This window comes from Aristolochia californica, unplaced genomic scaffold (genome assembly GCF_029961685.1).
Source record: "Aristolochia californica isolate CCGP_79_NKW_82.1479 unplaced genomic scaffold, dmAriCali1.0.hap1 SCAF_3, whole genome shotgun sequence".
NCBI classification, from domain to species: Eukaryota; Viridiplantae; Streptophyta; class Magnoliopsida; order Piperales; family Aristolochiaceae; genus Aristolochia; species Aristolochia californica.
In genome coordinates this window covers 13,135,901-13,159,424 of record NW_027181992.1, presented here as the reverse complement: position 1 = coordinate 13,159,424, position 23,524 = coordinate 13,135,901, and the positions used below count along the sequence as shown (strand labels likewise).

The window sequence follows — 23,524 nt, the reverse complement described above, 5'->3', positions numbered from 1 at the left end:
TTCTTTTCTTTTCTTTTTATTGTTCCAGTCCCTCTTTTGGCAGCAGCATAATTACTATGGGGTTGATCTTACCCCTTTACATGGATCTGCATTTCAGGGATATTTTTCTCAGGTTTGTCTGATTGCTTGTATATCTGTTAGAATTTTCATGAATTGGCGAGTCTTTTTATAAATTGTCCTACCATAATTTGGAACTGATGTTTTGCGCTGATTGTAAATGGCTGATCTTCCTGTTTTGATAATACAATCTAAAACTTTGACAGTATTTTATGTTTTTACTAATGCTGCATTTAATTGCCTTTTACTGCACCTGTTAATTGGATGAGATGTATGAAGTTGGGTTTATATGCAGCCTGTAGTAGATGCTTTTGATCCAAGATTGTTGGTGGCTCCAGCAGTTACCCATACATTAGATTTCATGACTCTGAAGGTAAGTCACGAAACATGTCTTACATATTTGAGGCAATGACATTAGGCATATGCTTAATGATCCCATTTGATAAACAATTTTAGTGCATCTATAACTTAGTTGAAATTACAATGACATATAATCTACCTTAATGTTCATGGTAACCTAGATTATGTGAATGGTTTTTCGTTTCTGTATCTGGCTGTTGCGTTATATTTCATTAAGAACAATGAACTATTACCTGATCTATCTAAGATTCTCTCTCTCTCTCTCTCTCTTAAATATACACATCATCTTTTTCTTTTTAGGAAGAGGAGCTATATGAATTTGACATCCCCTTAAGTTTCAAAGCTGCTGTTGGGACTAGGATACATGGGCTTGCATGTTGGTTTGATGTCTTGTTCAATGGGAGGTAAGCTTTGCAGATGACTGTAAATATTATTTGCTTCTTTCTCAATTGGATGTGGCTTCTTCCAGTTACTATATTACTTGGAAAGTTTGTCTATTCTATGTAATCCACGTGGCAACTTCCCTGAGGTCTCTCTCGGCTACTTAGGTTTGGGGCAGTTGAAGTCTTTACACTGTTTTATGGAGTTTGTGTCTCTCGCTTTAAATTGTACTTTTTAACTTTATAAATGCAGTTTTAGTTAGACAAAGCTTGATAAGAACTCCATGGTACAGAAATAATGATTTTGTCATGAAATTTCATCATAGATTGAATGTAGACCCATTTATAGGTCTAGAGGACCTACCTGTTCATGGTCTAGTTGATTATTTGCTTCTGTTACAGGCCTCTCATAACTATTTGCGTTAAAAATTTGACCAAGTTTGTTGCTAGCGGGTCTGCTTGTGCATGATACTATTGCGCTCACTAGAATATTTGTTAATATTGTGAAGCCCTAATGTAGTGTGTAGCCAGTGAGAGCTAAAAACCCCAAACTAGTTTTGTTCTTTGATACAAAGTTGTGAAACAGAAGAGAAACCAGATGTAGAAAACTCTGTAGTCGAAGGTATCCTTTCGGAAGACTCCGTTCTTATGATACTGATGTATGATTTGCTTGCTTCTTAAGTAACCAGGGAACGACCAAGTAATACTTAAAAGATAAATATGATTTGTTAAGATTGTGGAGCCCTAATGTATTGTGTAGTCAGTGAGAGCTAAAAAGCCCAACCTAGGTGTTAGGAATTAGACGCCTTAATTCCAAACTAACGAGAGCAATAATAATAATTGCGAAAGAAAGGAAAAGGAAACATGAAAATACAACAAGATTTATATAGGTTCGCTTCAAGGTGAGACTTTCTCCTGTCTTTCGCTGTTGAAGATGAAATAACTTACAAAGAGAAATTGCACACACTTACATGTGTTTTTCTGTAACCTCTCTCAGATTGCAAGTCAAAGTTCTTCTTTGTGATGATGACAAAACCCTAATAGCGCCCCCCCTCCCCCCCATTATGAAGAGAAAACTAGGGCAACCACTTTACAAGAGTGAAATTCCCAAACTGCCCTTAATAAAACAACGGTCAATATATCGTGGAAATTACTCTGCCCTTAAGGTTGATCCACGTACAGACTCAGCATAAAGCGTTGATTAGGCTCCACAACTTAACACTAGGTTTGTTCTTTGATACGAAAGGCGTGAAGCAGAAGAGAAACTAGATGTAGAAAAGTTTGTAGTCGAAGGTATCCAGGAAATGAGTATTCACCAAATTACTCTTGCGGACGAGTATCCACCAAATTACTCATGCAAATGTGTATCCACAAAATTACTTGTTAATTTGTGATGAGCTTCTTAATGGTACCTTAACATCATATATGTGCATATTGAAAAGTTGGATGATTACAGAGAAATTGAAGCAAAAAGAAGAAATAAGGGAGAGAAGAGGAATGAAAGAATATGCGTTGCGCAGCACTCACATTAGTGGTCAAAGATCAAAACCTAATTCTTTTATTGATATCATTTAAGTGGAAAATACATAAGGATCAAAATGCCCCTCATAGGTGGACATGTACAGCAGAAAACAAAAGAAAAGTTACATCTTCGGCCCTTCTAAACACCCTATTTTTGGACATTCTTAACTCCTCTGTTTTAATTAAGCACTTCTGTAATGATTGAAATACTCCTAATCTCTAACCTCCCATCCACCCCCCCCCCCCCCCCCCCCCCTCTCTCAATCTGGGCTATATCTTTCAAGTAGCCCCAACTTGGTACACAAATTACTGAAATCTTATATTCCAAGCGTTTTGGTACTTAGGGAGTAACTATTTTCCCCCATATCACTGTATTTCTAACAAAATGAAGATATATCTCTATATGCTGAGTACTTTCATACAAGGCAGGGTTACTTGCAATAAAAAATGGCTGCTTCTTTATCACACTTCTACACCATTAGATCTTCAGAGGCTAATATTAACCTTTTTAACATTGAGTTTACCCACATAAGCTCACTTGCTGTGTGGGTCATAAAACAATACTCTGCCTTGACACATGAACGAGTTACAACATTCTGCTTCTTGCTGTTCCAACTTCTGAGATTTCTTCCAACAAATATGCAAAATCCTGTAGTAGATTTCCTATGCATTTTAGATCTTGCATAGTCTGCATTTGCGTACCTTTTAACCTTTAAGTGTTCATGGGGTGTATATAATAGTCCTTTTCTAGGGCTCCCTTCAAATAACATAATTCTCTGAGTGGCTTTAAGATGAATCTTGCGAGTATTTTCCATGAATGAATCACAACACTATTTGAAAAAAAATGTTTGGTCTTGTCACTGTTGCGTAGATCAATTCCCCAACCCATCTTATGTACATGGTCTTGTCTCTCAATAAAGGGCTCTCTTCATCAAACATATTTTGGCCACTTCCCATAGGTGTCTCTACTGGTTTAGCTCCTATAACCCATACTTGAGACAATACCACACCTTCCTTATGCTTAGCAACTTCAATTCCCAAAAAATATTTTAAGGAACCAAGATCCTCGGTCTGAAAATGTGTTGTAAGATATGTCTTTAGTTCAGTTCCCTTAGTGTCACTTCCCAACGATACAATATCATTTACATACATCACAAGTACCACAAGTCTAGTTGATCGATATAAAACAAATAAGGAATAATTGTAGTGATTTTGTACAAAATCGAGGTTGTAACTACTGTACTAAATTTATCAAACCAAGCCCCTAGACTTTGTTTTAAGCCATAAATGCAATTATTTCACATAGCTTCACATTCTCCCCCTAAGCAACACATATTGTAGGTTGCACCATATAGGTTTCCTATGCAAATCACCATATAAGAAAACATTTTTTATGTCTAATTGAAACAGTGGGCAGCCCTTATTGATTGCAATAGAAATTAAAATATGAATAGTACATCAGCCATTGGAGAAAAAGTGTCTAAAAAGTCTACTTCCTAAGTTTGGTTATAACCTTTAGCCACCAATCATACCTTATACCGTTTAATTGTTTCATTTGTATTGTACTTAATACTATACACCTACTGGACCCTATTGCCGCATCCTTAGGAGGATCAACTAACATCCAAGTATGTTGAGTCTGCAGCGCATCCAATTCATCATTCATATCCTTTTTGTTGATTTCTAGGACTAACACCTAAACCCAAGAGATTTTAAGGGAAGGAGAGAAGAGAGGAACTCTAGCTCTTGGGAGAGAGGAGAGAACAAACTAAGGAAGACCAAGAAGAGGAAAAGAGAGAGAGGTGTATTGACAAATTTGAGCCAAGAGGAAGAGGCTTGAATACTCTACCCCATGCCTTGAGGTTGTATTTATAGTTGTAGAAAAATGTTAACAATGACGACACTTCCCTTAGGGCTACATGATTCAAAAGGAAAAAGCTTTATGAGTACATACACCAGCTTACATAATTACAACTCTATGCCATCTCTATGAAACTTCTTCTTATTTGCTAGCCATGCCACCCCTACATACGTGGGCGTCTTTTAACACTTTTTCCACTCAAGGGAACATAAGGCATCTTGCACTCTAGTAAGAGGGGAAACTCTAGACAAAGAGACTGTAAAGGAACGGAATTGAGGTGGCAAATATGAACAAAATATAAGTGGGGATAGAATATCTTGTACCTTTCCTTTTGGCTATAGGAGGATCAAAGTCATCAAAGATAGGTGTCACAGATTTGTAGGAAGATTGTTCAAACACGACAATTGTTATTGGATTATGTATCGAATGCCGAGAACTGCTGCTAGATTGCTTCATCCATGTCTTCTTGCGTTGATATACCTGTAATGATTTATCTGGAGAACAAGTGGCAAAGATGGTAGGGCTATCCATTATAGGAAGGGGTAAAGGAGACTCAAGAGGAATAGTCGACGACTCAAAAAATGTAGAAAGGTGTATGTTCATGTGACATTTGTTGCAATATAAACCTTCTTGTTATTGGGATCATAACATTTGTTGCAATATAAACCTTCTTGTTATTGGGATCATAACATCGATATCCCTTCTTAGTGTGAGGATAACCAAGAAAAAAGGCATCGAGTAGAATGAGGAGACAACTCATCATTATTGGAACCGAGTGGACAAAGCGTGGCGAGCCAAACACTCGAGGTGTTACTTCAAACAATGTGCAAGTAGGTTTAAGTACTTGCATAGGCCCCCCTCCCCCTTTCCCTGACTGAAGAGAGTATTCTGTTAATGAAATAACAAGATGTTAGGACTACATCTCCCCAAGGATACTTGGAATATTCATTTGGAATAAAAGAATAAGTGCCACTTCTAAAAGATGTTGGTTTTTACGTTGTATAACCCCATTCTATTGTGGGCTATAAACACATGAAGATTGATTAATAATTCTATGTAAAACACAAAATGATGAACATTGTTGATTCATAAATTCAATACCATTATTTGAACAAAAAATGCGAATGGAAGCACTAAATTGAGTTCTTATTTCATTGAAATATTTGAAAAATAATTTTTTTATTTCTCCCGAAGGAGTTACACCCACATCACTCTACAATAATTATCTATGAAGGTTAAAACTATTGAAACATGACTCTCACAGTAAGAAGTCTCATAGAGCCAAAATTAATTTGGTGGAGTCTTTCAAGATTCACAAAAGAGTCTCAGTTTAAAGGTGTTTTAGTTATGTTAGTTTTTTTATTTATGTTGAGTTGTTTAATTATGTTTGGACTTATCTTTAAGTGTTAGGCTTTGGGTGTAATTGGGACAAGGGTATTTTAATTGTAATTGGACTCTACTATTTTCCTCTATTATAAATAGGGGCTCATGTACTCAGACTATAACAAGTCAATGAAGTTTTTTTTCTTTTCCAGAAATTCAACATGGTATCAGAGCAGGTTCTGTGAGTTGACTTGCTCAACCCACAGATAATGTGATCATTTTCCGATCTATCATCTCTAGTAGTTTAGGTTCGTATTCTATATTTTTCTCTCTTTTCAGTCTCAGTACCCCATGTTTTCCTGGATTTTTCACCTCCACAATGAGCTTTTTATATTGCAAATTATATATTAACAGGAAGATCTTCGAGTCTACTTTCTAATGCAAAACGAATTTTTGCAATCAGAGTTTTTTACAAAGAGAAATCGATAAGCAGGAAAGGTCAAACTGTAAGAGAGGTTCGAGTTGTAGCAGAAAGCTTCAAATTTTGAGTCATCTTATGCCATCAAGAATGAGACTTTATAGGGAGAATTATATATCCAAAGACATATCTGTAAGTCTATTTTCTTACCTATTCAACCTATTCAATGGTTATGCTGGCAAAAGAAGAGTACTCAGTTCGGCCAGATTACAGATTTCGAAATCTATCAGATTCTTTATCTCAAAAGAAGTATATTTTTTGAAGAGAAGTTATACTTTTATGAAACTTATTGAAGTCTAGTTTAAGAAGGAGAATTTCATATCAATGTGATCTATATTTAAGGAGATATTCGTATTGGAGTCGGCAAGGGTCTAGATATTGAATAAAGAGAATCAAGACGTCATAAAAGATTCAAGAATGAATATTTTTATGTTAAATAAGAGATCAAGTTAAAGATATTTGAGTCTAATTTCTTCAACAACAAACCGTTTGTGATTCTGAGCTATAATTTTGGAGATATTGACATCAGAAGTATGAAAGGTCAGTTCTGCCGAAGATCTCTCCTTTTCCCCTATTTTCTCTCCTATTATCTCTCTAGGCATTGACGTGATTTAAGTTTCCTTTCCTCCTAAAATTCAAGTTTTTTAGCCAAATTTGTCTTCTAATCAGAGAGTTTTGATCCAACTTATTCACTGTATGATGTGCTCATTCAAGATATGTAATATCTTGCATCAATGTTGTTTTCAAGTTTTGTGTTTTTGTTACTTGGTTTATATCTTTCGAATAGTTAACTCCAAAAAATTGTGATTACTTGGTCATGTTTATTAATTTCTATTGTTATAGTCTCTCCTAATTTTCCAAAATAAAGAAAAAGGTTACTTTGGAAGTATGAGTGTTGCATAGTCGCCTCCTTTCCATTAAAGTTGTTTTTCTCAAGTATTTCTTCAATTTATCATTTTGTGTTTTTATCATTTCAAAACAATGCCTAGATCCACGACCTAAAAAGTAGAGGAGCGTGCCCAACATCCACCTTGAGTCAAGTCTTTTATTTTTCACCCAAGAGGTGATTTGTGTTTGAGCTATCCTTAAAAAGTGAGTAGTCTATTTTTTAAGCCCTAAAGTTGGACTAATTTTCTGCCTTTAAAATAGAGTTGTTTTAGACTGACCGTTTTGACTAGTGTATGGAGCTTTGTCGTACGACTAGGAGTGGTTTTCTTCTCCCATATTGTGTTTTGTTCAAGTTGGGTCTCTATGTCCTTTTTATCCCCAACTTGAGGGGGAGAAGTACAAGAAAGGTATTTTGTTCCACATTTCAAGAAAGGGGGAACACAAAAGATGAAGTTTTTGGATCTATGAAGAATTTTTTGTGTCGAAAAAAATTGAATACCAAAAATCCTTTCATTGCAAGCTGAAGTTATAAACTCCAGCTTGAGGGAGAGTGTTGAAGAGAAGATATGGAAGGCTCTTACATGACTCTCATAGTAAGAAGTTTCACAGAGCCAAAATTAATATGGAGTCTTACAAGTCTTACAGAAGAGTCTCAGTTTAAAAGTGTTTTGGTTATATTACTCTTCTATTTATGTTGAGTGGTTTAATTATGCTTGGACCTATCTTTAATTGTTAGACTTTTGGTGTAATTGGGACAATGGTAGTTTAATTGTAATTGGAGTCTACTACTTTCCTCTATTATAAATAGGGGCTCATGTACTCAGATTACAACAAGTTAGTGAAGCATTTTTCTTTTCCAAAAATTCAACTAAAACAAATAATTTGGAAGTGTCTGGCATGGACCCCAAATATCAGAATGTACTAACTCAAATGCACTCTGATTTTGACTTCTATTCAATGCAAATGAACTTCTATACTGCTTTCAAGTTGACACGATCTACATTCAAATGATAAATTTGAAAATAAGGAGGAATAAACTGATGGAGCTTCAGTGGAGATCGATGACCCAATTGTAAATGCAAAAGAAGGGACTCCAGTCGCAACATTAAGTTTAGCATATTGATTTTGTGGAACAACATCTAAGTAGAAGGGTGTTGTTTTTCTCAGAGGAAGTATATCATAGAAGTATTGCAGGAGTATGGTCTTTTGGGTGCCAAACCAGTAGAAACTCCCATGGAAATAAATGCTAATCTTCATGACTCTCATAGTCCTGTATTCGAGGACAAGACTGATATACCGCGATACAGTAATGAAAGTTTTCCAATAAAAAGGGAAAGAAACGCTGCACAATCAGTGTCGAAATCATGAGAAATACCAACCTTGAGCAGACGATGTTCCCTTGATATCGATGATGTACCCCCGATAGTTGAAATGAAACTTGTGTGAATACGATAGACGGGAATGCAAAAAATCCACTGTCGAAATCAAGGCAATGCGAACATAGCCAGTGGTATTCAAGAGACCAGCACTCTCCCCGATCAAGCTCTAAGCGCAAATCAGAAAAATCCCCCTTCTCTCTCTCTGCTGTCCCTCTATATTCTCCCATGATCCCCTTAACCACTTAAAACTATAAAATTCCAAAAATACCCCTGTCCTCATTAATCAACTGTTAATTCTTTTAATTATCCTTCAGCTGCTGCTTACTCCTTCTAGAGTTAGTAAAACGAATTTGGGGTCTATCATTGGCCCCCGTCCAAACTTTCACCTTGCCCTCAAGGTGAAAAGCTGGAAACTAGAGCCTAATTGCCTCAAAATCCTCCCAAGTGGCTTCAAACTCTGGGAGGTCCTTCCATTGCACCAAAACCTCCAACTGTTGCTATCCATTTTTTTTCAGTCTTCGTATATTCAAAATGGCAGCAGGTTCAATCAACATCTCTAATTCAGCAGTCAATTGTGAAGGAAGAATTGAAGATGAATGTGATATTCCTTTTGCTCGACAAAGTTGGGAGACATGAAACCCCGGATGCACGGAGGACTCTGGTGGGAGTTGCAGTTTGTAAGCAACTCTTCCAACTCGTGACACCACCTCAAAAGGTCTATAAAAACGTGCTGCCAATTTCTCAGTGCGCCGAGTGGCCAAGGAGTGTTGCCGATAGGGCCGGAGTTTTACAAACACACGATCCCCAACCTGAAACTCTTCATTCATCCTTTTAAGATCAGTCGTGGCCTTCATTCTCTGCTGAGCCTGCAGTAATTGCATCTTCAAATCTTTAAGTTACGCATCCCGTTCCTCTAAAATCTGTTCGACTTCAGAAATTGCAGCTGTCCCAGACTTATAGTGCAATAAGGACGGAGGGTAATGTTCATATAAGACTCGAAATGGAGTGGTACCCATAGAAGAATGGAAACTGGTGTTATACCAATATTCCGCCCAAGTTTTTGGTCTTTCAGAAGCGAAACATTGAAGATAGGTCTCCAAACACCTGTTAACCACTTCAGATTGACCATCTGTTTGAGGGTGGTAGGCGGTGTTGTGTCTCAAATCAGTCCCTTGGAGATGAAAGAGTTCCTGCCAAAAATGACTTATAAACACCTTGTCCTGATCCGAAATCATAGACTTGGGCACCTCATGCAGTCGAATCACCTGTCTCACAAATAAATCAGCCACGGTTTTGGCTATAAATGGGTGCCTCAACACCCAAAAGTGAGCATACTTGCTCAACCTATCCACTACCACCATAATAGTATCAACACCCTCTGACCTTGGCAACCCTTCAATAAAGTCCATGGTCAGACCCTCCCAAACCAGCTTTGGTAAGTCAATAGGTTGTAGAAGACCAGTTGGGGACCTTGCCAAGTGTTTGTTCTTTTGGCAAACCTCACAATTCTGAACGAATTCAATCACTTTTTTCTTCATACCCGGCCAATGTAAATCGGTAGTCATTATTCTATATGTTTTAACCTCTCCCGAATGGCCCCCAATAAGTGTGCAGTGGTATTCACGCAATAAGGTTGGAATTAAGGCAAAAGTCACAGATAAACCAACCTACCATTGTAAAAGAGCTGCCCATGGTCAATTGGAAACCCTACTACTTTGTCAACAACTACCAACTGTGTGAGAATTTGTTGTACGAATGAGTCTGCTGCCACTTCTTGTTGTAAAACATCCATATCCATCCATTGCACCCTAGAAACTGCAGCTATATTCATCATGTCAGGTTTGCGAGAGAGTGCATCCGCCACTCTATTACTTGCACTCGGTCGATATTGAATGTCAAAGTCATAGCCCATCAATTTCACCAACCAGCGTTGATATTCAACACTTAGAGACATTGTTCCAGCAAGAATTTTAAACTTTGCTGGTCAGTTCGCACCAAAAACCTCCTTCAAAGCAGGTAAGGACGCCATTTTTGAATAGCCAACACAATGGCCATTAGTTGTTTTTCATAGAAAGACTTCAGTTGGGCTCGTTCACTCAATACTTGACTAAAAAATGCAACCGACCGTTGATCTTGCAGTAGAACAACCCCTAGCCCATATCCAGAAGCGTCAGTCTCCACAATTAACAACTTCGAAAAATCTGGTAGAGCCAAAACTGGTACTGTAGTCATGGCTTCCTTCAAGCGCTCAAACGCCTCGGTTGCTTCATCTGACCACCCAAATCTATCTTGTTTTAATTGATCCATCAAGGGTCTAGTAATATCTTCATATACCGAAACAAATTTCCGGTTGTATCCTTTAAGACCAAGGAAAACCCTTAATTCCTTAAGTGTGGTTGGTGCTGACCAATCAACCATAACCTGTATCTTACTAGGATCAACTGACACCCCCTCTCTAGAGATGATATGTCCCAAGTATTCTATCTGTTCTCTCCCAAAAGAACACTTCATAGAGTTAGCATACAAACTGTGTTCTTTTAATTTCTCCAAAACAACCACTAAATGATCACAGTGAGCACTCCAATTTAGACTATATATTAGAATATCATCGAAGAATACCAATACGAATTGCCGGAGAAAAGGTTTGAATACCTCATTCATAAGGGATTGAAATGTAGCCGGTGCATTGGTAAGCCTAAAAGGCATGACCAAGAATTCGTAGTGTCCTTCATGAGTCCGGAAAGTTGTCTTGTGCATATCAGCTGCTTTCATTCTGATTTGGTGGTATCCTAACTTCAAGTCCAGCTCCGAAAAAACTTGTGCTCCATGAAGCTCATCTAACAACTCATCGATCACTGGAATGGGAAACTTATCCAAAATAGTTTCCTTGTTAAGGGCTCTATAGTCCACACAAAATCTCCAACTTTCGTCTTTCTTCTTGACTAATTGCACGGGGTTTGAAGAAGGGCTAGTGCTAGGCTGTATTATTCCAACAACCAACATTTCTCCCACCAATCTCTCTATTTCCACCAACCGATATGGACGAACACTTACCGGTGAAGCTCCATCCTTCAAAGTTATGGCATGTTCCTTTTCCCGTTTTGGTGGTAACTTGCGGGGCATAGCAAAAACATCCCTAAACTTCGTCAAAATGCTCTTCACCATTGCTGTCGTGTCCTCCTTCGGTTGTGACGCTGCCACTGTGGTACTTCCCAACTCCACAAGAACCCCATGGCCCTCATGCTTAATAGTACGCTTCATCGCCTTGAGTGAAACCAAAGTTTTGTGCAAGGAGGTATCGGCCTATAACATCACTGTCTCATTACCCAATTGAAACTTCATAACATGGGTTTTCCAATTCGTATACGTTCCTCCTAACCATTGTACACCCAAAATAACATCGGTGCTTCCCAATTCCAAAGGCAGAAAATCCTCCACGATCTCTATTCCTTGAATAGTTAATTGAACCCCTTTACAAATTCCTTCCCTGGGTAGTGCCGCACCTGTGCCCAATTGAACGCCATACTTTGTTGTTGGAGATAAAAGCAGGTGCAGTTTTTCTACCACTGTAGTGGAAATAAAATTATGGGTTGCTCCTCCATCAATGAGCACGACGACTGGTTGTTCTCCGATGCTTCCCTCAATCTTGATAGTCTTTGGAAGGGTTAATCCAACTACCGAATTCAACGACACCTCAACTATTTGAGCAGCCGCCTAACCTCTTCTTCCTACTGTTCACACTTTCCGTCGTCGCCATCCTCCATATCTTCTTCTTCCAGCTCTTGTAAAATCAGCACTTATAGATCTTTGTTTTACATCTATGCCCAACTGAGAATTTTTCATCACAACGATAGCACAAACCACGCTCTCTCCGGTATTGGATTTCGGGTTTCGTGCATTTCCTGAATGGCGCCCTCTTCTCCATCCCATGTTTCGTTGTTTCTGCCATTGTCGTGGTCATCCCATTACCCCCAACTATGGTCCCCAGTGGTTTTCGAGTACCCAGCCCAAATCGAGTCTGCTTAATAACTTTATTTTTCTCTTTCAACTTTTGGGCCAACTCCACGGTTCTTCCCAACCTATTGGGCTCCAACACCCTCACCTCGGCCCGAATTTCTGGCTTAAGCCCATTAACAAAGTTGAACTCCAACACCTTCTCTGGAATATCTTCCAACGTGGAAGCCAAATCCTCAAACAGCCTTCTGTAATCTCTCACGGTGGTCTCCTACTTCAATGCCAGAAATTTCTCATAAGGAGAGCCGTCTTCGGAACTTCAGAATCGTTTTAGCAATAAGGACTGAAATTCTTCCCAGTTCATGATCTCCCTCTTGTTATTTTCATACTTGAACCATTTTTACGCCTCCCCTTCCAGACATACTACGACAACTTCCAGTTTTTCACCGTGAGATACTCGGTTTAGCGAGAAATAGCGTTCAACTTTGTAAATTCAGTCATTGGGGTCTTCTCCCTTAAAAATTGGCAATTCTTGGGTCGCACTTCAAATCGACCCTGCATATTCCGGTCAACCTCGCCACCGCCTCGTTCGTTGCCGATACCTCTCTGGATTGAGTTATTGCCCATAGCCGAGTTCAGCCCCTGTTTCCTCGTCGCCGACTTACTCTACGCAACCAGATTCCGGGTGAGTTCCTCTTGGGTGCGCAAGAGTTGTTCAACTCGCCCTATCAACGTCGTCAACCCTTGCTCCATGGCCGGAATCTTCCGAACCTCCTCCTTCATCGAGCTCACCTCCTCCCTTATTGAACTCACGATTCCCTCCACTGAATCCACTCTCGACTCCATTCTGGTAGTAGCCATGAGGATCGACTAGATGCTTTGATACCAGATGATATACCCCGATACAATAATAAAAGTTTTCCAGTAAAAAGGGAAAGAAACGTTGCACAATCACTGTTGAAATCGTGAGAAATACCAACCTTGAGCAGACGATGTTCCCCCGATATCGATGATGTACCCCCGATAGTTGAAATGAAACCTTGTGCGAATATGATAGATGGGAATGCAAAAAATCCATTGTCGAAATCAAGGCAATGCGAATATAGCCACTGGTATTCGAGAGACCAGCACTCTCCCTAAGCAAGCTTTAAGCGCATATCAGAAAAATCCCCCTTATTTCTCTCTGTTGTCCCTCTATATTCCCCCACGATCCCCTTAACCACTTAAAACTATAAAATTCCAAAAATACCCGTCCTCATTAATCAACTGCTAATTATTCTAATTATCCTTCAGCTGCTGCTTACTCCTTCTAGAGTAAGTAAAACGAATTTGGGGTCTATCACTTGCTCAAGGAGTGTTGGTCTCTCGAATACCAATGGCTATGTTCGCATTGCCTTGATTTCGACAATGGATTTTTTTCATTCCCGTCTATCGTATTTGCACAAGGTTTCATTTCAACTATCGGGGGTATATCATCGATATCGGGGGAACATCGTCTGCTCAAGGTTGGTTTTTCTCATACTCGTGTACTCGAGGACAAGACCTAATATAAACACCTAGTAAGGAATTTGTTTTATGTTACAGTCACTAGGCCTGATTGATCCTTTGTAGTAGTAGTGAGTTAGTTCATGGGAAGCCTAAGAATGTTACATTTAGAAGTGGCACAAAGAATTTTAAAATATTTGAAATGTGCTCCTGGAAAAGGCTTATTGTATACTCGGAATGAGAATATTGATGTATTGGGATATTCTGATGCAGATTATGTTGGGTGCAAAATGGATAGGAGATTTACCATTGGTTATTGCTGTTTTGTTGGAGGTAACTTGGTGAGCTGAAAGAGTAAAAAACAAACTATAGTGGGTAGATCTAGTGCTGAGGCAGAATACAGGGCAACGGCTCACGCAGTTAGTGAACTCATGTGGGTAAAGTCCGTTTTTGTTGAGTTTGGATTTCCCGCCCAATACCTATGTTTATTAAGTGCGACAATCAAGCTGCGTAGCAAATAACCCAGTATACATGAAAGAACTAAATATATAGAGGTTGATTGTCATTTCAATAGAGATATTATCATGCAAGGAAAAGTGGTCACTCCTTATGTGAGGTCCTCAGAGCAATTTGGAGAGGTGTCACAAGACCCCTTGGAAGATGTGAATACCTAATATTTTGTAACAAGCTGAGACTTTTTTACATTTACTCTCCAGCTTAAACAGGAGTCTTAGAATCATGGTACATGGGTATTTTGGTCATTTCATCCTCTCGTATGAATTTTATTTATTTCCAGTAACTTAGACTACTTATCATATTATGTTTAAAGTCTCATTGAATTCTGATGTGTCTTAAGTGAGTTATTATGGTTTTTGTACTTACGGGCATTATTGTCCTTTTATTAGAAATCCACTTAAGTGAAATGATAAAAGGGGTTGGGCTTGAATTTTGAGCCTAATTCCGACGCAGAACAGTGCTGCTGCTTCTCCAACTTTCTTCCTCTCAATTTTCATTCTTCCTCATGAAATACTGTTCACGGACTGTTGCGGGCCCCACAACCCACAAAACTCAATAGGGTTTATAGACAGCCCAAAGTTAGTACTCGGCAGTCTTCAAAATGCATCAATTACAAGCATATATGTACCCAATCAAGTCTGTGTAGGTGCTTCTGTGCACCAGAATGGGTGATGCAGGTACAAGTCTTCCAGACCACTCTTCAAAACTTCATTTGATCTTACAGAATCAGAAGTACATAATAATTGCTTTAGATTGTAGCACAAGCCGTTAACACTTAGGTTAAGACACAAAAAGGGGATAAAGCTTTAGATGGTAGCACAAACCATTTAACCCTTAGGTTAAGACATAAAAAAGGGATAAAACACTAATTTTTAAGTTCTATCAGCGGAAAGATTGAAACAACCCAACCTGGAGAGAGGTTGCAGACTTCAGGAAGAGAAATTAGCAGACCTTAGGCCTCCCTCTATAGATTGGATCGTTCTAATACCATGGAAAGTTGGAAAATTAAGGAGAAGAAGAAAGAAGAAGAAATAAGAGAGAGGAGGAATGAGAGAAAGTTTAAAAAAAAAAAAGAGGAATGAGAGAAGCTGCAATGTGCAGCACTCACGTTAGGAGTCCAAGGTTGACTACTAATTCTTTTGTTATTCTCACTTAAGTGAAAAATACAATAGGACCAAAATGCCCCTCATAATTGAACGTGTTCTGCAGTATAAGAAGGGCAGAAAACAAAAGAAAAATTACATCTTTGGCCCTTCTAAGACATTCTTAACTCCTCTATATTTGAATTAACATGTGTGTAATGACTGAAGTATCCCTGATTAATAATATATACCATGTTGACTTAAATAAATACAAGAGTTGATCAAGAGATAAAGTCAAAGTGGACATTTTTGAAATCTGTGCTCCAGATTTTGGACTTCTTTTTCTGGGCTTGGGTTGATTTCATGAACAGTATGATCATTTGGACTTAACTGAAAGCCTATGAAAAATGTGAACTTACTAAGTTGGAATTAGTGAAAATTCAGCTAAAATCCATTGAGTTTAAAATTTCTGGAAAAGAATGAAATCTATATCACAATATTTTTTGAAATTGACTGTTTTCTGATGCAAGAATGTCTTGGAATGATACTCTGTAGTTCTGTTCATCGGTGGCTTACCACTGCACCAGGAGCTCCCACAACACACTGGTACCAACTTCGTTGTGTTCTCTCTCAACCTTTATATGTGATGGCTGGACAAGAAATTACAGGTCGTCTTCACATGGTTGCGCACCATGCTCAGAGCTATACAATGAACCTTACTCTCTCAGGTCAGCTTTTAAACCATTTTCTCGTTGTTATGGCTGTTATTAATGAAAGGTAACTTGAACTCTGGCTGTTTCCAAATTATTTATCTTGTAGCTAAAATGTGGGGTGCTGGAGCTGAACAAGGAGGTATAATCCAAAGCTCTACGGGTAAGCTCGATCTTAAAGAGCCATATTATCGAATGTCTCAACCACAGGGCTACACATGGGCACAAGATCAACAGCCACATCAGTTAATGAACCCCCAGGTATCTACAAGAATTTTTAGGATTTTTTATCTACTTGCTTGCTCTTGATCCGTTCATTATCCCCTTGTAGCTTTCTTCATATTAGGAAAAATGTCAGTGGACAACTTTCACAAACTTCTAGGAATATTGTCTGTTATAGTTTTCTCCGTGCTTCATTGTAGCTTATTCATATATAAGTGTAAGATTATAATCAGTCAAAAAAGAAAAAGAAATACTCAGGAGAATGTTTTCGTTTGCAAATCCTATATAAAAATGCAAGAGCTACTTGTTCTCATTAGCTGGAACTGTGACTAGTGGCTTGTTTATTCCCCAAAAGTTGTACCTTCCAAGTGCTATAAGGGCAAAAGGTAAAAGATTCAGTGTCTTATTAAGAAAGTATTTTCTCTCTTTTGCCCAATCTTCTACTAGGATTGCTTGCAAAGGTTTGAGATCCACTAGGAGACAAATTTTTTGTCCCCAAGAGTATCTCATGCTGGTGACTTACCTTTCATATTAGCAGCAGATAGTGAGCCTGAGGTTCTGATTTTTCTGCTACTAGATGTTTTTGGGATATACTGTTGAGAAGTTGCTTTTGAACTACTAATCCTTTGATGGTCTGCATTACATTTGTGAAAGTGGAAGATAGATAGTGATTTAGAAGGAATGAGGAAAAAGATGGGAAATGAAGCAGCCAAACAGCCGCTGCCTTCCCTCAGACTAAAAAACGAGCCTAATCTCTGTTTATAAAACCCTTTAAGTGAATATTTACACAAAATGACAGAAATGCCCTTACATATACAAACTCTCATAACTCTCTCAATACTTTACAAAATTATCTGAAAATTGAGACATAGCTTCTATTCTGGAAACCTAGCATGCTGGAACATACTAACATAAATACATGTTGGTCAAATGACCTAAATGTCCCTATCTCAGAATTTCAACACCCCCCTCAAGCTGGAGCATAGATGTCAAATAGGCCCAGCTTGCCACATAAAAACAACTAGTCACGTCTCCCAAGTGGTTTAGTGAACACATCTCCAACTTGCTTTTACTTGACATAGGGTGTCAGCACTTTCCCTTGCATCATTGCATCTCTTATGAAATGACAATCCACCTCTATGTGTTTGGTTCTTTCATGAAAAATAGGATTATAGCTATGAATATAGTTGCCTGGTTAACACACTTCATTAGCATAGGTTTAGAAATAGGGAATCCAAACTCTTAACTAGTACAAATTTTACCCACATAAGCTCACTAATTGTGTGAGCCATTGCCCGGTACTCTACCTTGGCACTTGATTTTGCCACTATAGTTTGTTTCTTGCTCTTCCAGCTTACCAATTTACCTCCAACAAAATAGCGGTAACCAGTGGTTGATCATCTATCTTGCATCCAACATAGTCTGCATCAGAATATCCCACTAAATCAATCTTTTCATTTCAAGTATATTAAAATCCTTTGTGCTGCCTCTAAATGTATCAACCTCACGTTTTCCATAATCTGGCTCGCTACACCCACTGCAAACGAAATATTAGATCTAGTAATTGTAGCATAGATCAACTTCCCCATTGGATGTCTATACTGGGTCTTGTCTTTAAGTACAGGACTGAGTGAATCTTAACGATGGACATTAACTTCCATAGGAGTATTTACTGGCTTAGCACCCAAGAGACTGTATTCCTATAGCATACCAATATCATATTTTCTTTGAGATAAAGCTATCCCTTTCTTACTCTTAGCCACTTCAATACCAAAGAAATATTTTAACTGTCCCAAATCCTTTGTCTGAAATTGTGTGGCCAAATAAGTTTTCACTTCAAGTCTTGCCAAATGACTCCTAGTTAAAACAATATCATCAACATACACAATTAAGATAACAATACCTGTGCTCCTCTTTCATATAAACATGGAATGGTCACAGTGACTCCTATAAAAACCAAACTCCACAACATTACTAAATTTCTCAAACTATGCTTTAGGACTTTGTTTAAATCCATAAATAGCTTTATTCAATTTACACACTTTGACTTTCTCCCCCTGAATAACATACCCTGGAGATTGTTTCATATACACTTCTTCTTTCAACTTCCCATATAAGAACACTTTTTTGACATCAAGCTATAAAAGGGGCCACCCTCGATTCATTGCCATAGAAATTAAAATACGTATTGAAGTAATGCGGGCTACATGCTAGAAAGTTCAAAAACATCAAGTCTAAATGTCTGTGTATAACACTTGTCTACTAATCTAGCCTTATACTGCTCTATAGTATCATCAACATTGTATTTAACAGTGTAGGCCCAACGACACCCTACCCTTTGCTATGTTTCCACTTAGGCAAAACCATAGCCTCCTGCACTGAATGGGGTGCAAAAGACATAGACAAGGACATAGCAAAGGATTTGTAGGACGGAGATAAAGAGTCAAGACAAACAAATTTAGATATAGGATGAGAGTTACAAGAATGTTTACCTTTTAGAAGGTTGATAGGGAGATATAACTCAGACATTCTTGGATTTGGAGGTGAAGAGGAGGAAAGCAGGTCTTAAGTGGTGAGTTCATTTGCTAGAGGTCATCAGGTGGTACTAGCGCAAACCCATAGATGATGACAACGACGACTATATACCTGAAGTGGAGTGATTCCTGTAGGAGGTGCAACCATAACAACAATAGGAATTGGGTGATCCATAGAAAAATCAGAGGAAAACGACTTGGAAGAAGAAGAAAAATAAGGTGTATTTTCAAATAAGATAACATCAAAGGATACATATTTTTTCCGTGTGACTGGATCATAAAATCTATATCCTTGCTGATGACGAGAGTAACTAAGAAAATACACTTCACAGCTTGAGGAGATAATTTGTCTGTAGAAGGACGAAACAAGTACATCTAAAAATACGAGGCACTACATCAAATAATTTATATTGAGGTTTTAAGACATGCAGAGGGACTTGTCCTTATAACACAAAAGAGGTCATCCGATTATTTAACTAACAAACTGTTAAAACTGCATCTCCCCAAATAGATTTGGGAACCTTCATATGAAATAATAAAGTATGGGTTACTTGTAGGAGATGCTTGTTTTTATGCTCAGCTACCCCATTCTGTTGGGGTGAGTACACGCATGAAGTTTGATGAGTAATTCCATCAGATGCACAAAAATTACTAAATTTCTGATTTAGAAATTCAACTCATTATCAATACGCAAAGCATAGACAAGTGCATCAAACTGATTTTTTATTTCTTTAAAGGAGTTCATAAATACATCAAAGACCTTGTATTTTTCATGTAAAGATACAACCATGTGACTCGATTGAAGTCATCAATAAAGGACATAAAGTACTTAAAACCAAAAGGATTGGGGACTATGAGGACCCATAAATTAGAATGAATCAACTCTAAAATGTGATAACTACGACTAGTACTAATCGAAAACTATTTCTATGATGTTTTCCCAATTGACATGACTCACACTCAAGTGAAACATCAGGTGGCAAGGATAAAAAAGATTGATGGAGTTTCGCTGGTGATGGATGCCCCAATCGTAACTGCCATAGAAAAGGAGATTTTGTAGCCGCTAGTGCCATAGGCTGTGAAGTACAGATACTGTCCAAAAAATAAAGACCCCCTTGCTCATGTTCTGAACCAATCTTCATCTTCGTTTTCAAGTCCTGAGAGACACTTGATGTCAAAGAGAAGGGTACTGAACAATTAAGAGACTTAGTGAAGTGACTATATAGACAAAAAATTCATAGGAAAATTAATAACAAATATAACGGATTGTAATAATATATCTGGTGTGGATTGAATATTACCTTCCCCCCGAATAGGAGAAGAAGAACCATCAACCAATGTAACATGATGATAGGACTTAAGAGGGACCAATGGACTGAAATAAAGAAGCCATACCTTACATATGGGTAGATGTCCTTGAATCTTTGATCTAGGAAGGAGAGAGACCCATTTAGTGGAGGTATACCTGGACTTGCCATTGTGGCATTCGCTGAGGTTGAGGTATCCTGATCAATGGTAGTAGGAGGTGTCGCAGTAGTGGTCAACTGACCAAGTCTCTGCAATAACTGCTAAATCTCCTCTTGAGGACCATAATAAGAGGTGGAACCACCACTATTCACAGAAAAATTAGTCCAAGTTGGCTTTCCAAAAATTTTGCAACATTTTTTAGATAAATGATTTGTCTTCCCACAATGGACACATTTCCTATCTTCTTTGTCACTGTGACCTCAGCCTTAGGCATACATGTCTCATCCATGATCCCGATTGTTGTTACTCCCTTGGCCTTAGGTCTCAGGCTTACTATATGGCGAATGGAAGTTGAGAGAGCTAGCACTGGTAAGTCATGTATCCTTTTCACCCTTGCCTGCTACTATACTCTTTGCTCGGATGACCCGGTTACATGCTTGTTCAAGGGTAGTCACATCATCATTTGCTAGAAGTTGAGCTCGTATTACTTCATACTTGGATCCCAAACCATCAAGAAATTAAGCCATCTGGACTTGGTTCTTTTCCTTCCTAATCTTCTCAGCACCTGTTGTAAAGGGGTGAAAGGTGTTTATTTCTTATAGAACCCCTCTCATCTCTGTAAAATAATCTGTAACCATCCAGTCACCTTTCGGCATATTAAAGTACCGAACACATAACTCATATATATGGGACAGATTACTCTCATGTGATAGAATAGAGGCTAAAGTATTCCATATCTTCTTTGCTTTCCCATAGCTAATGATTTGATCACTAGATCTGGATTCCATACTGTTCACTAACCCAGTCATGACTTGGTTGTCCTCAGATTTCCAGTCTTCATCTATAGGGTAGGGAGGATCATCTCGAATGTACTTTACCTGCCTTTTAGCCTTTAGAAACATGAGAATTGAATGGAACCCATTTATGTTATTAGCTCCATTCAATCTTATGGAAGTAATCTGAACCAAGCTTGATTCCTTACTTTCAGAGCTCTCAACAAGTTTGAGGTCAGCAGCTTGCTTGCTGGAATCCACCATGCAATCAGTCAAACACACTCCAATTGTATGCAAGAGATCAGTTCTGAAATCCCAGGGCTACAAATTAAAGAACAGTCACTCAAAGCTGGTCACGTGGGTCCCACACTAACAAAAAGGGGTAGATTCTCCTTGCTGAATCAACTAATACAGAAAAATCACTTCAATATACTCACGGCATGCTCAAAAGCAAGCACATTGACGGAGGTATTACGCACATCATACCAGAGATGCAGGCAAAATGGAAGACAGCACAGTCCAGTAATGGCTGCATAGGCAAGGAGGATCCATAATAAGCCTTTCAAAGAGGGCAGTAGCACATATACTGCTGTTAATCAGCAGTAAGGGCCACCAACCAAGAGGTTGTGGTAGTATATGAAGAAATTTGTATTTTTTTACCATACCAGGCAGAGATTCAACTCTTGTGAGGCCTCTAGGCGTGTGAAATCAGAGAATGACCTTGAGAAAATGTGCTAAGCCTCCAAAATGGAGTGTCACAGCTCTCATACCATGTGAAAATGGGAGATAGATAGTGGTTTAAAAGAAGAAATGAGGAAAAAGATGGGAAATGAAGCAGCCAAACAGTCGCTGCCTTCCTTCAGATTCAAAAAACGAGCCTAATCCCTGTTTATAAAACCCTCAAGTGAATATACAAACTCTCATAGCTCTCCCAATACTTCACAGAATTATCTGAAAATTGAAACATAACTTCTAAATGAGCTCATTTTATTGAAACAAACTTACAATACTCTCTCAATAATGAGCTAAATTTATTGGCAGCACTGGTATTTAGTGTTTCCTGTGCAGCATGGCTGTCATACTTATTGAATGGTGAATGTATTCTATTGTGCTGGTGCAGATGTTGTGTTCGTACTTCCCATTATTAAATTTGATTACTAGTGTTATTATTGGGTTTGCTTGTATTTGTATTTGACCGTTTGATGGGTTTGTACTTTTGTCTCCTTCAAAGAAGAGTTCTGACTTGGTTTAATATGGAACAGGAAGTCGGCCTTCAGTCTCAAGAAGGGAGTCAACAAGGACACGGTGTGGGAACTCAGTTGAACGGATAGAGCAATGATATATAGCACAAGTAGCAACTGTGATTATCGTTCTGTAACATATAAAATGCATCGACCTAGGCGAGAGTTGCTGTGCGGTTTGTTATCTTCATTCAAATTCCTTCAAATACACTGCCCTCCATTGTATATTAGAAACTATTTAAGCAGTGGTGGAGTGGCATTAGAAGGGGCAGGGAAATCAGTTTGACGGTTTTGGTCATAAGCAGCTCTTAGTCGTTACATCTCCCTCGGTTGATCCATTTGATTCCGGAGTAGCTTCCTTGCTCAATATTATTATTCAATCGTTATGGTGTTGATTAATCATAGCATAAGTTAATTGTTGTATGAGCTGAAATGGCTCAGTTTATGTGGGACTCGATGGATCAGTCTACCCATGTTACCATGCTTATTATGCCTCTTTTACATAAAAAAATTTACACAAGTCAGAATCGATCCTACGTCTAACTTTACAATTCTGTTTTTTACCCCTTGGAATACATTTTTATATGTTTTTTTTACCATATTATAAGGTAATAATGCGATGTTAATGAAATTATGTTTTAGATTTTGATGTTTCAATCCCTTGGTTTACTTGAAATATTTTTTGATACAGCATCAATGTATACGTTGTATGTCTTGAGAGTATAGTATTGGATTTTAACGTTTAATATGGTACCTGATTTGTGTTATGGTCGTCGTTGCTCTGATATATTGTGGACCCTCAAAGAAAATGCAATCAAATTGATCAACTTAACAATACAATATAGATGCAAAAGAGTGGGAGATTAATTTTAATATTGATAATGGAGAAGTAATTTGAAAGGATCTCGTTATTTATACATAATGAATGAAAAAATATATTTTGATTATTTAATGTAGTACATGAGAAAAAATATATTATGAATACATTCCCATCAAAAGTGTTCTAGAGTGAAAGAAAGAAAACCACACATTTAAAAAAACTTTATTCTATTTCAATCATCTTTGCATTCATCACAGTACAAGCTTCATGATCATTTCACAATATGCTACAAAGGAAGAGGCAACTTGAATCTCTCACGGAGGAACTTCTCTCTAAGTAAGAGTGTATTTTTCCCTTTCTTTTTATGAATTTATGAAGGTTCATCTAGAATTTGTTAATCTAGATAGAAAAACCTAGCTAGAGCTAGAATTTAGTAGCAATCTCTCGGGAGGGGAGTGACATTGTGTTAAATC

At 38.1% G+C, this 23,524-nt stretch overlaps 1 protein-coding gene across 1 annotated transcript in view; it reads left to right on the top strand.

The window, feature by feature from the left end:
* The window catches only part of LOC137958951 (probable histone-arginine methyltransferase CARM1), a 34,852-nt gene extending 12,033 nt beyond the window's left edge, over positions 1-22,819 (top strand). The window contains exons 10-15 of the mRNA XM_068806175.1: positions 29-112; positions 353-430; positions 718-821; positions 15,840-16,012; positions 16,104-16,255; positions 22,253-22,819. Coding sequence (XP_068662276.1) covers positions 29-112; positions 353-430; positions 718-821; positions 15,840-16,012; positions 16,104-16,255; positions 22,253-22,321 — 660 coding nt within the window. The 3' untranslated portion in view covers positions 22,322-22,819. The remainder of the gene's footprint in view (positions 1-28; positions 113-352; positions 431-717; positions 822-15,839; positions 16,013-16,103; positions 16,256-22,252) is intronic.
* Positions 22,820-23,524: the final 705 nt, after the last annotated feature.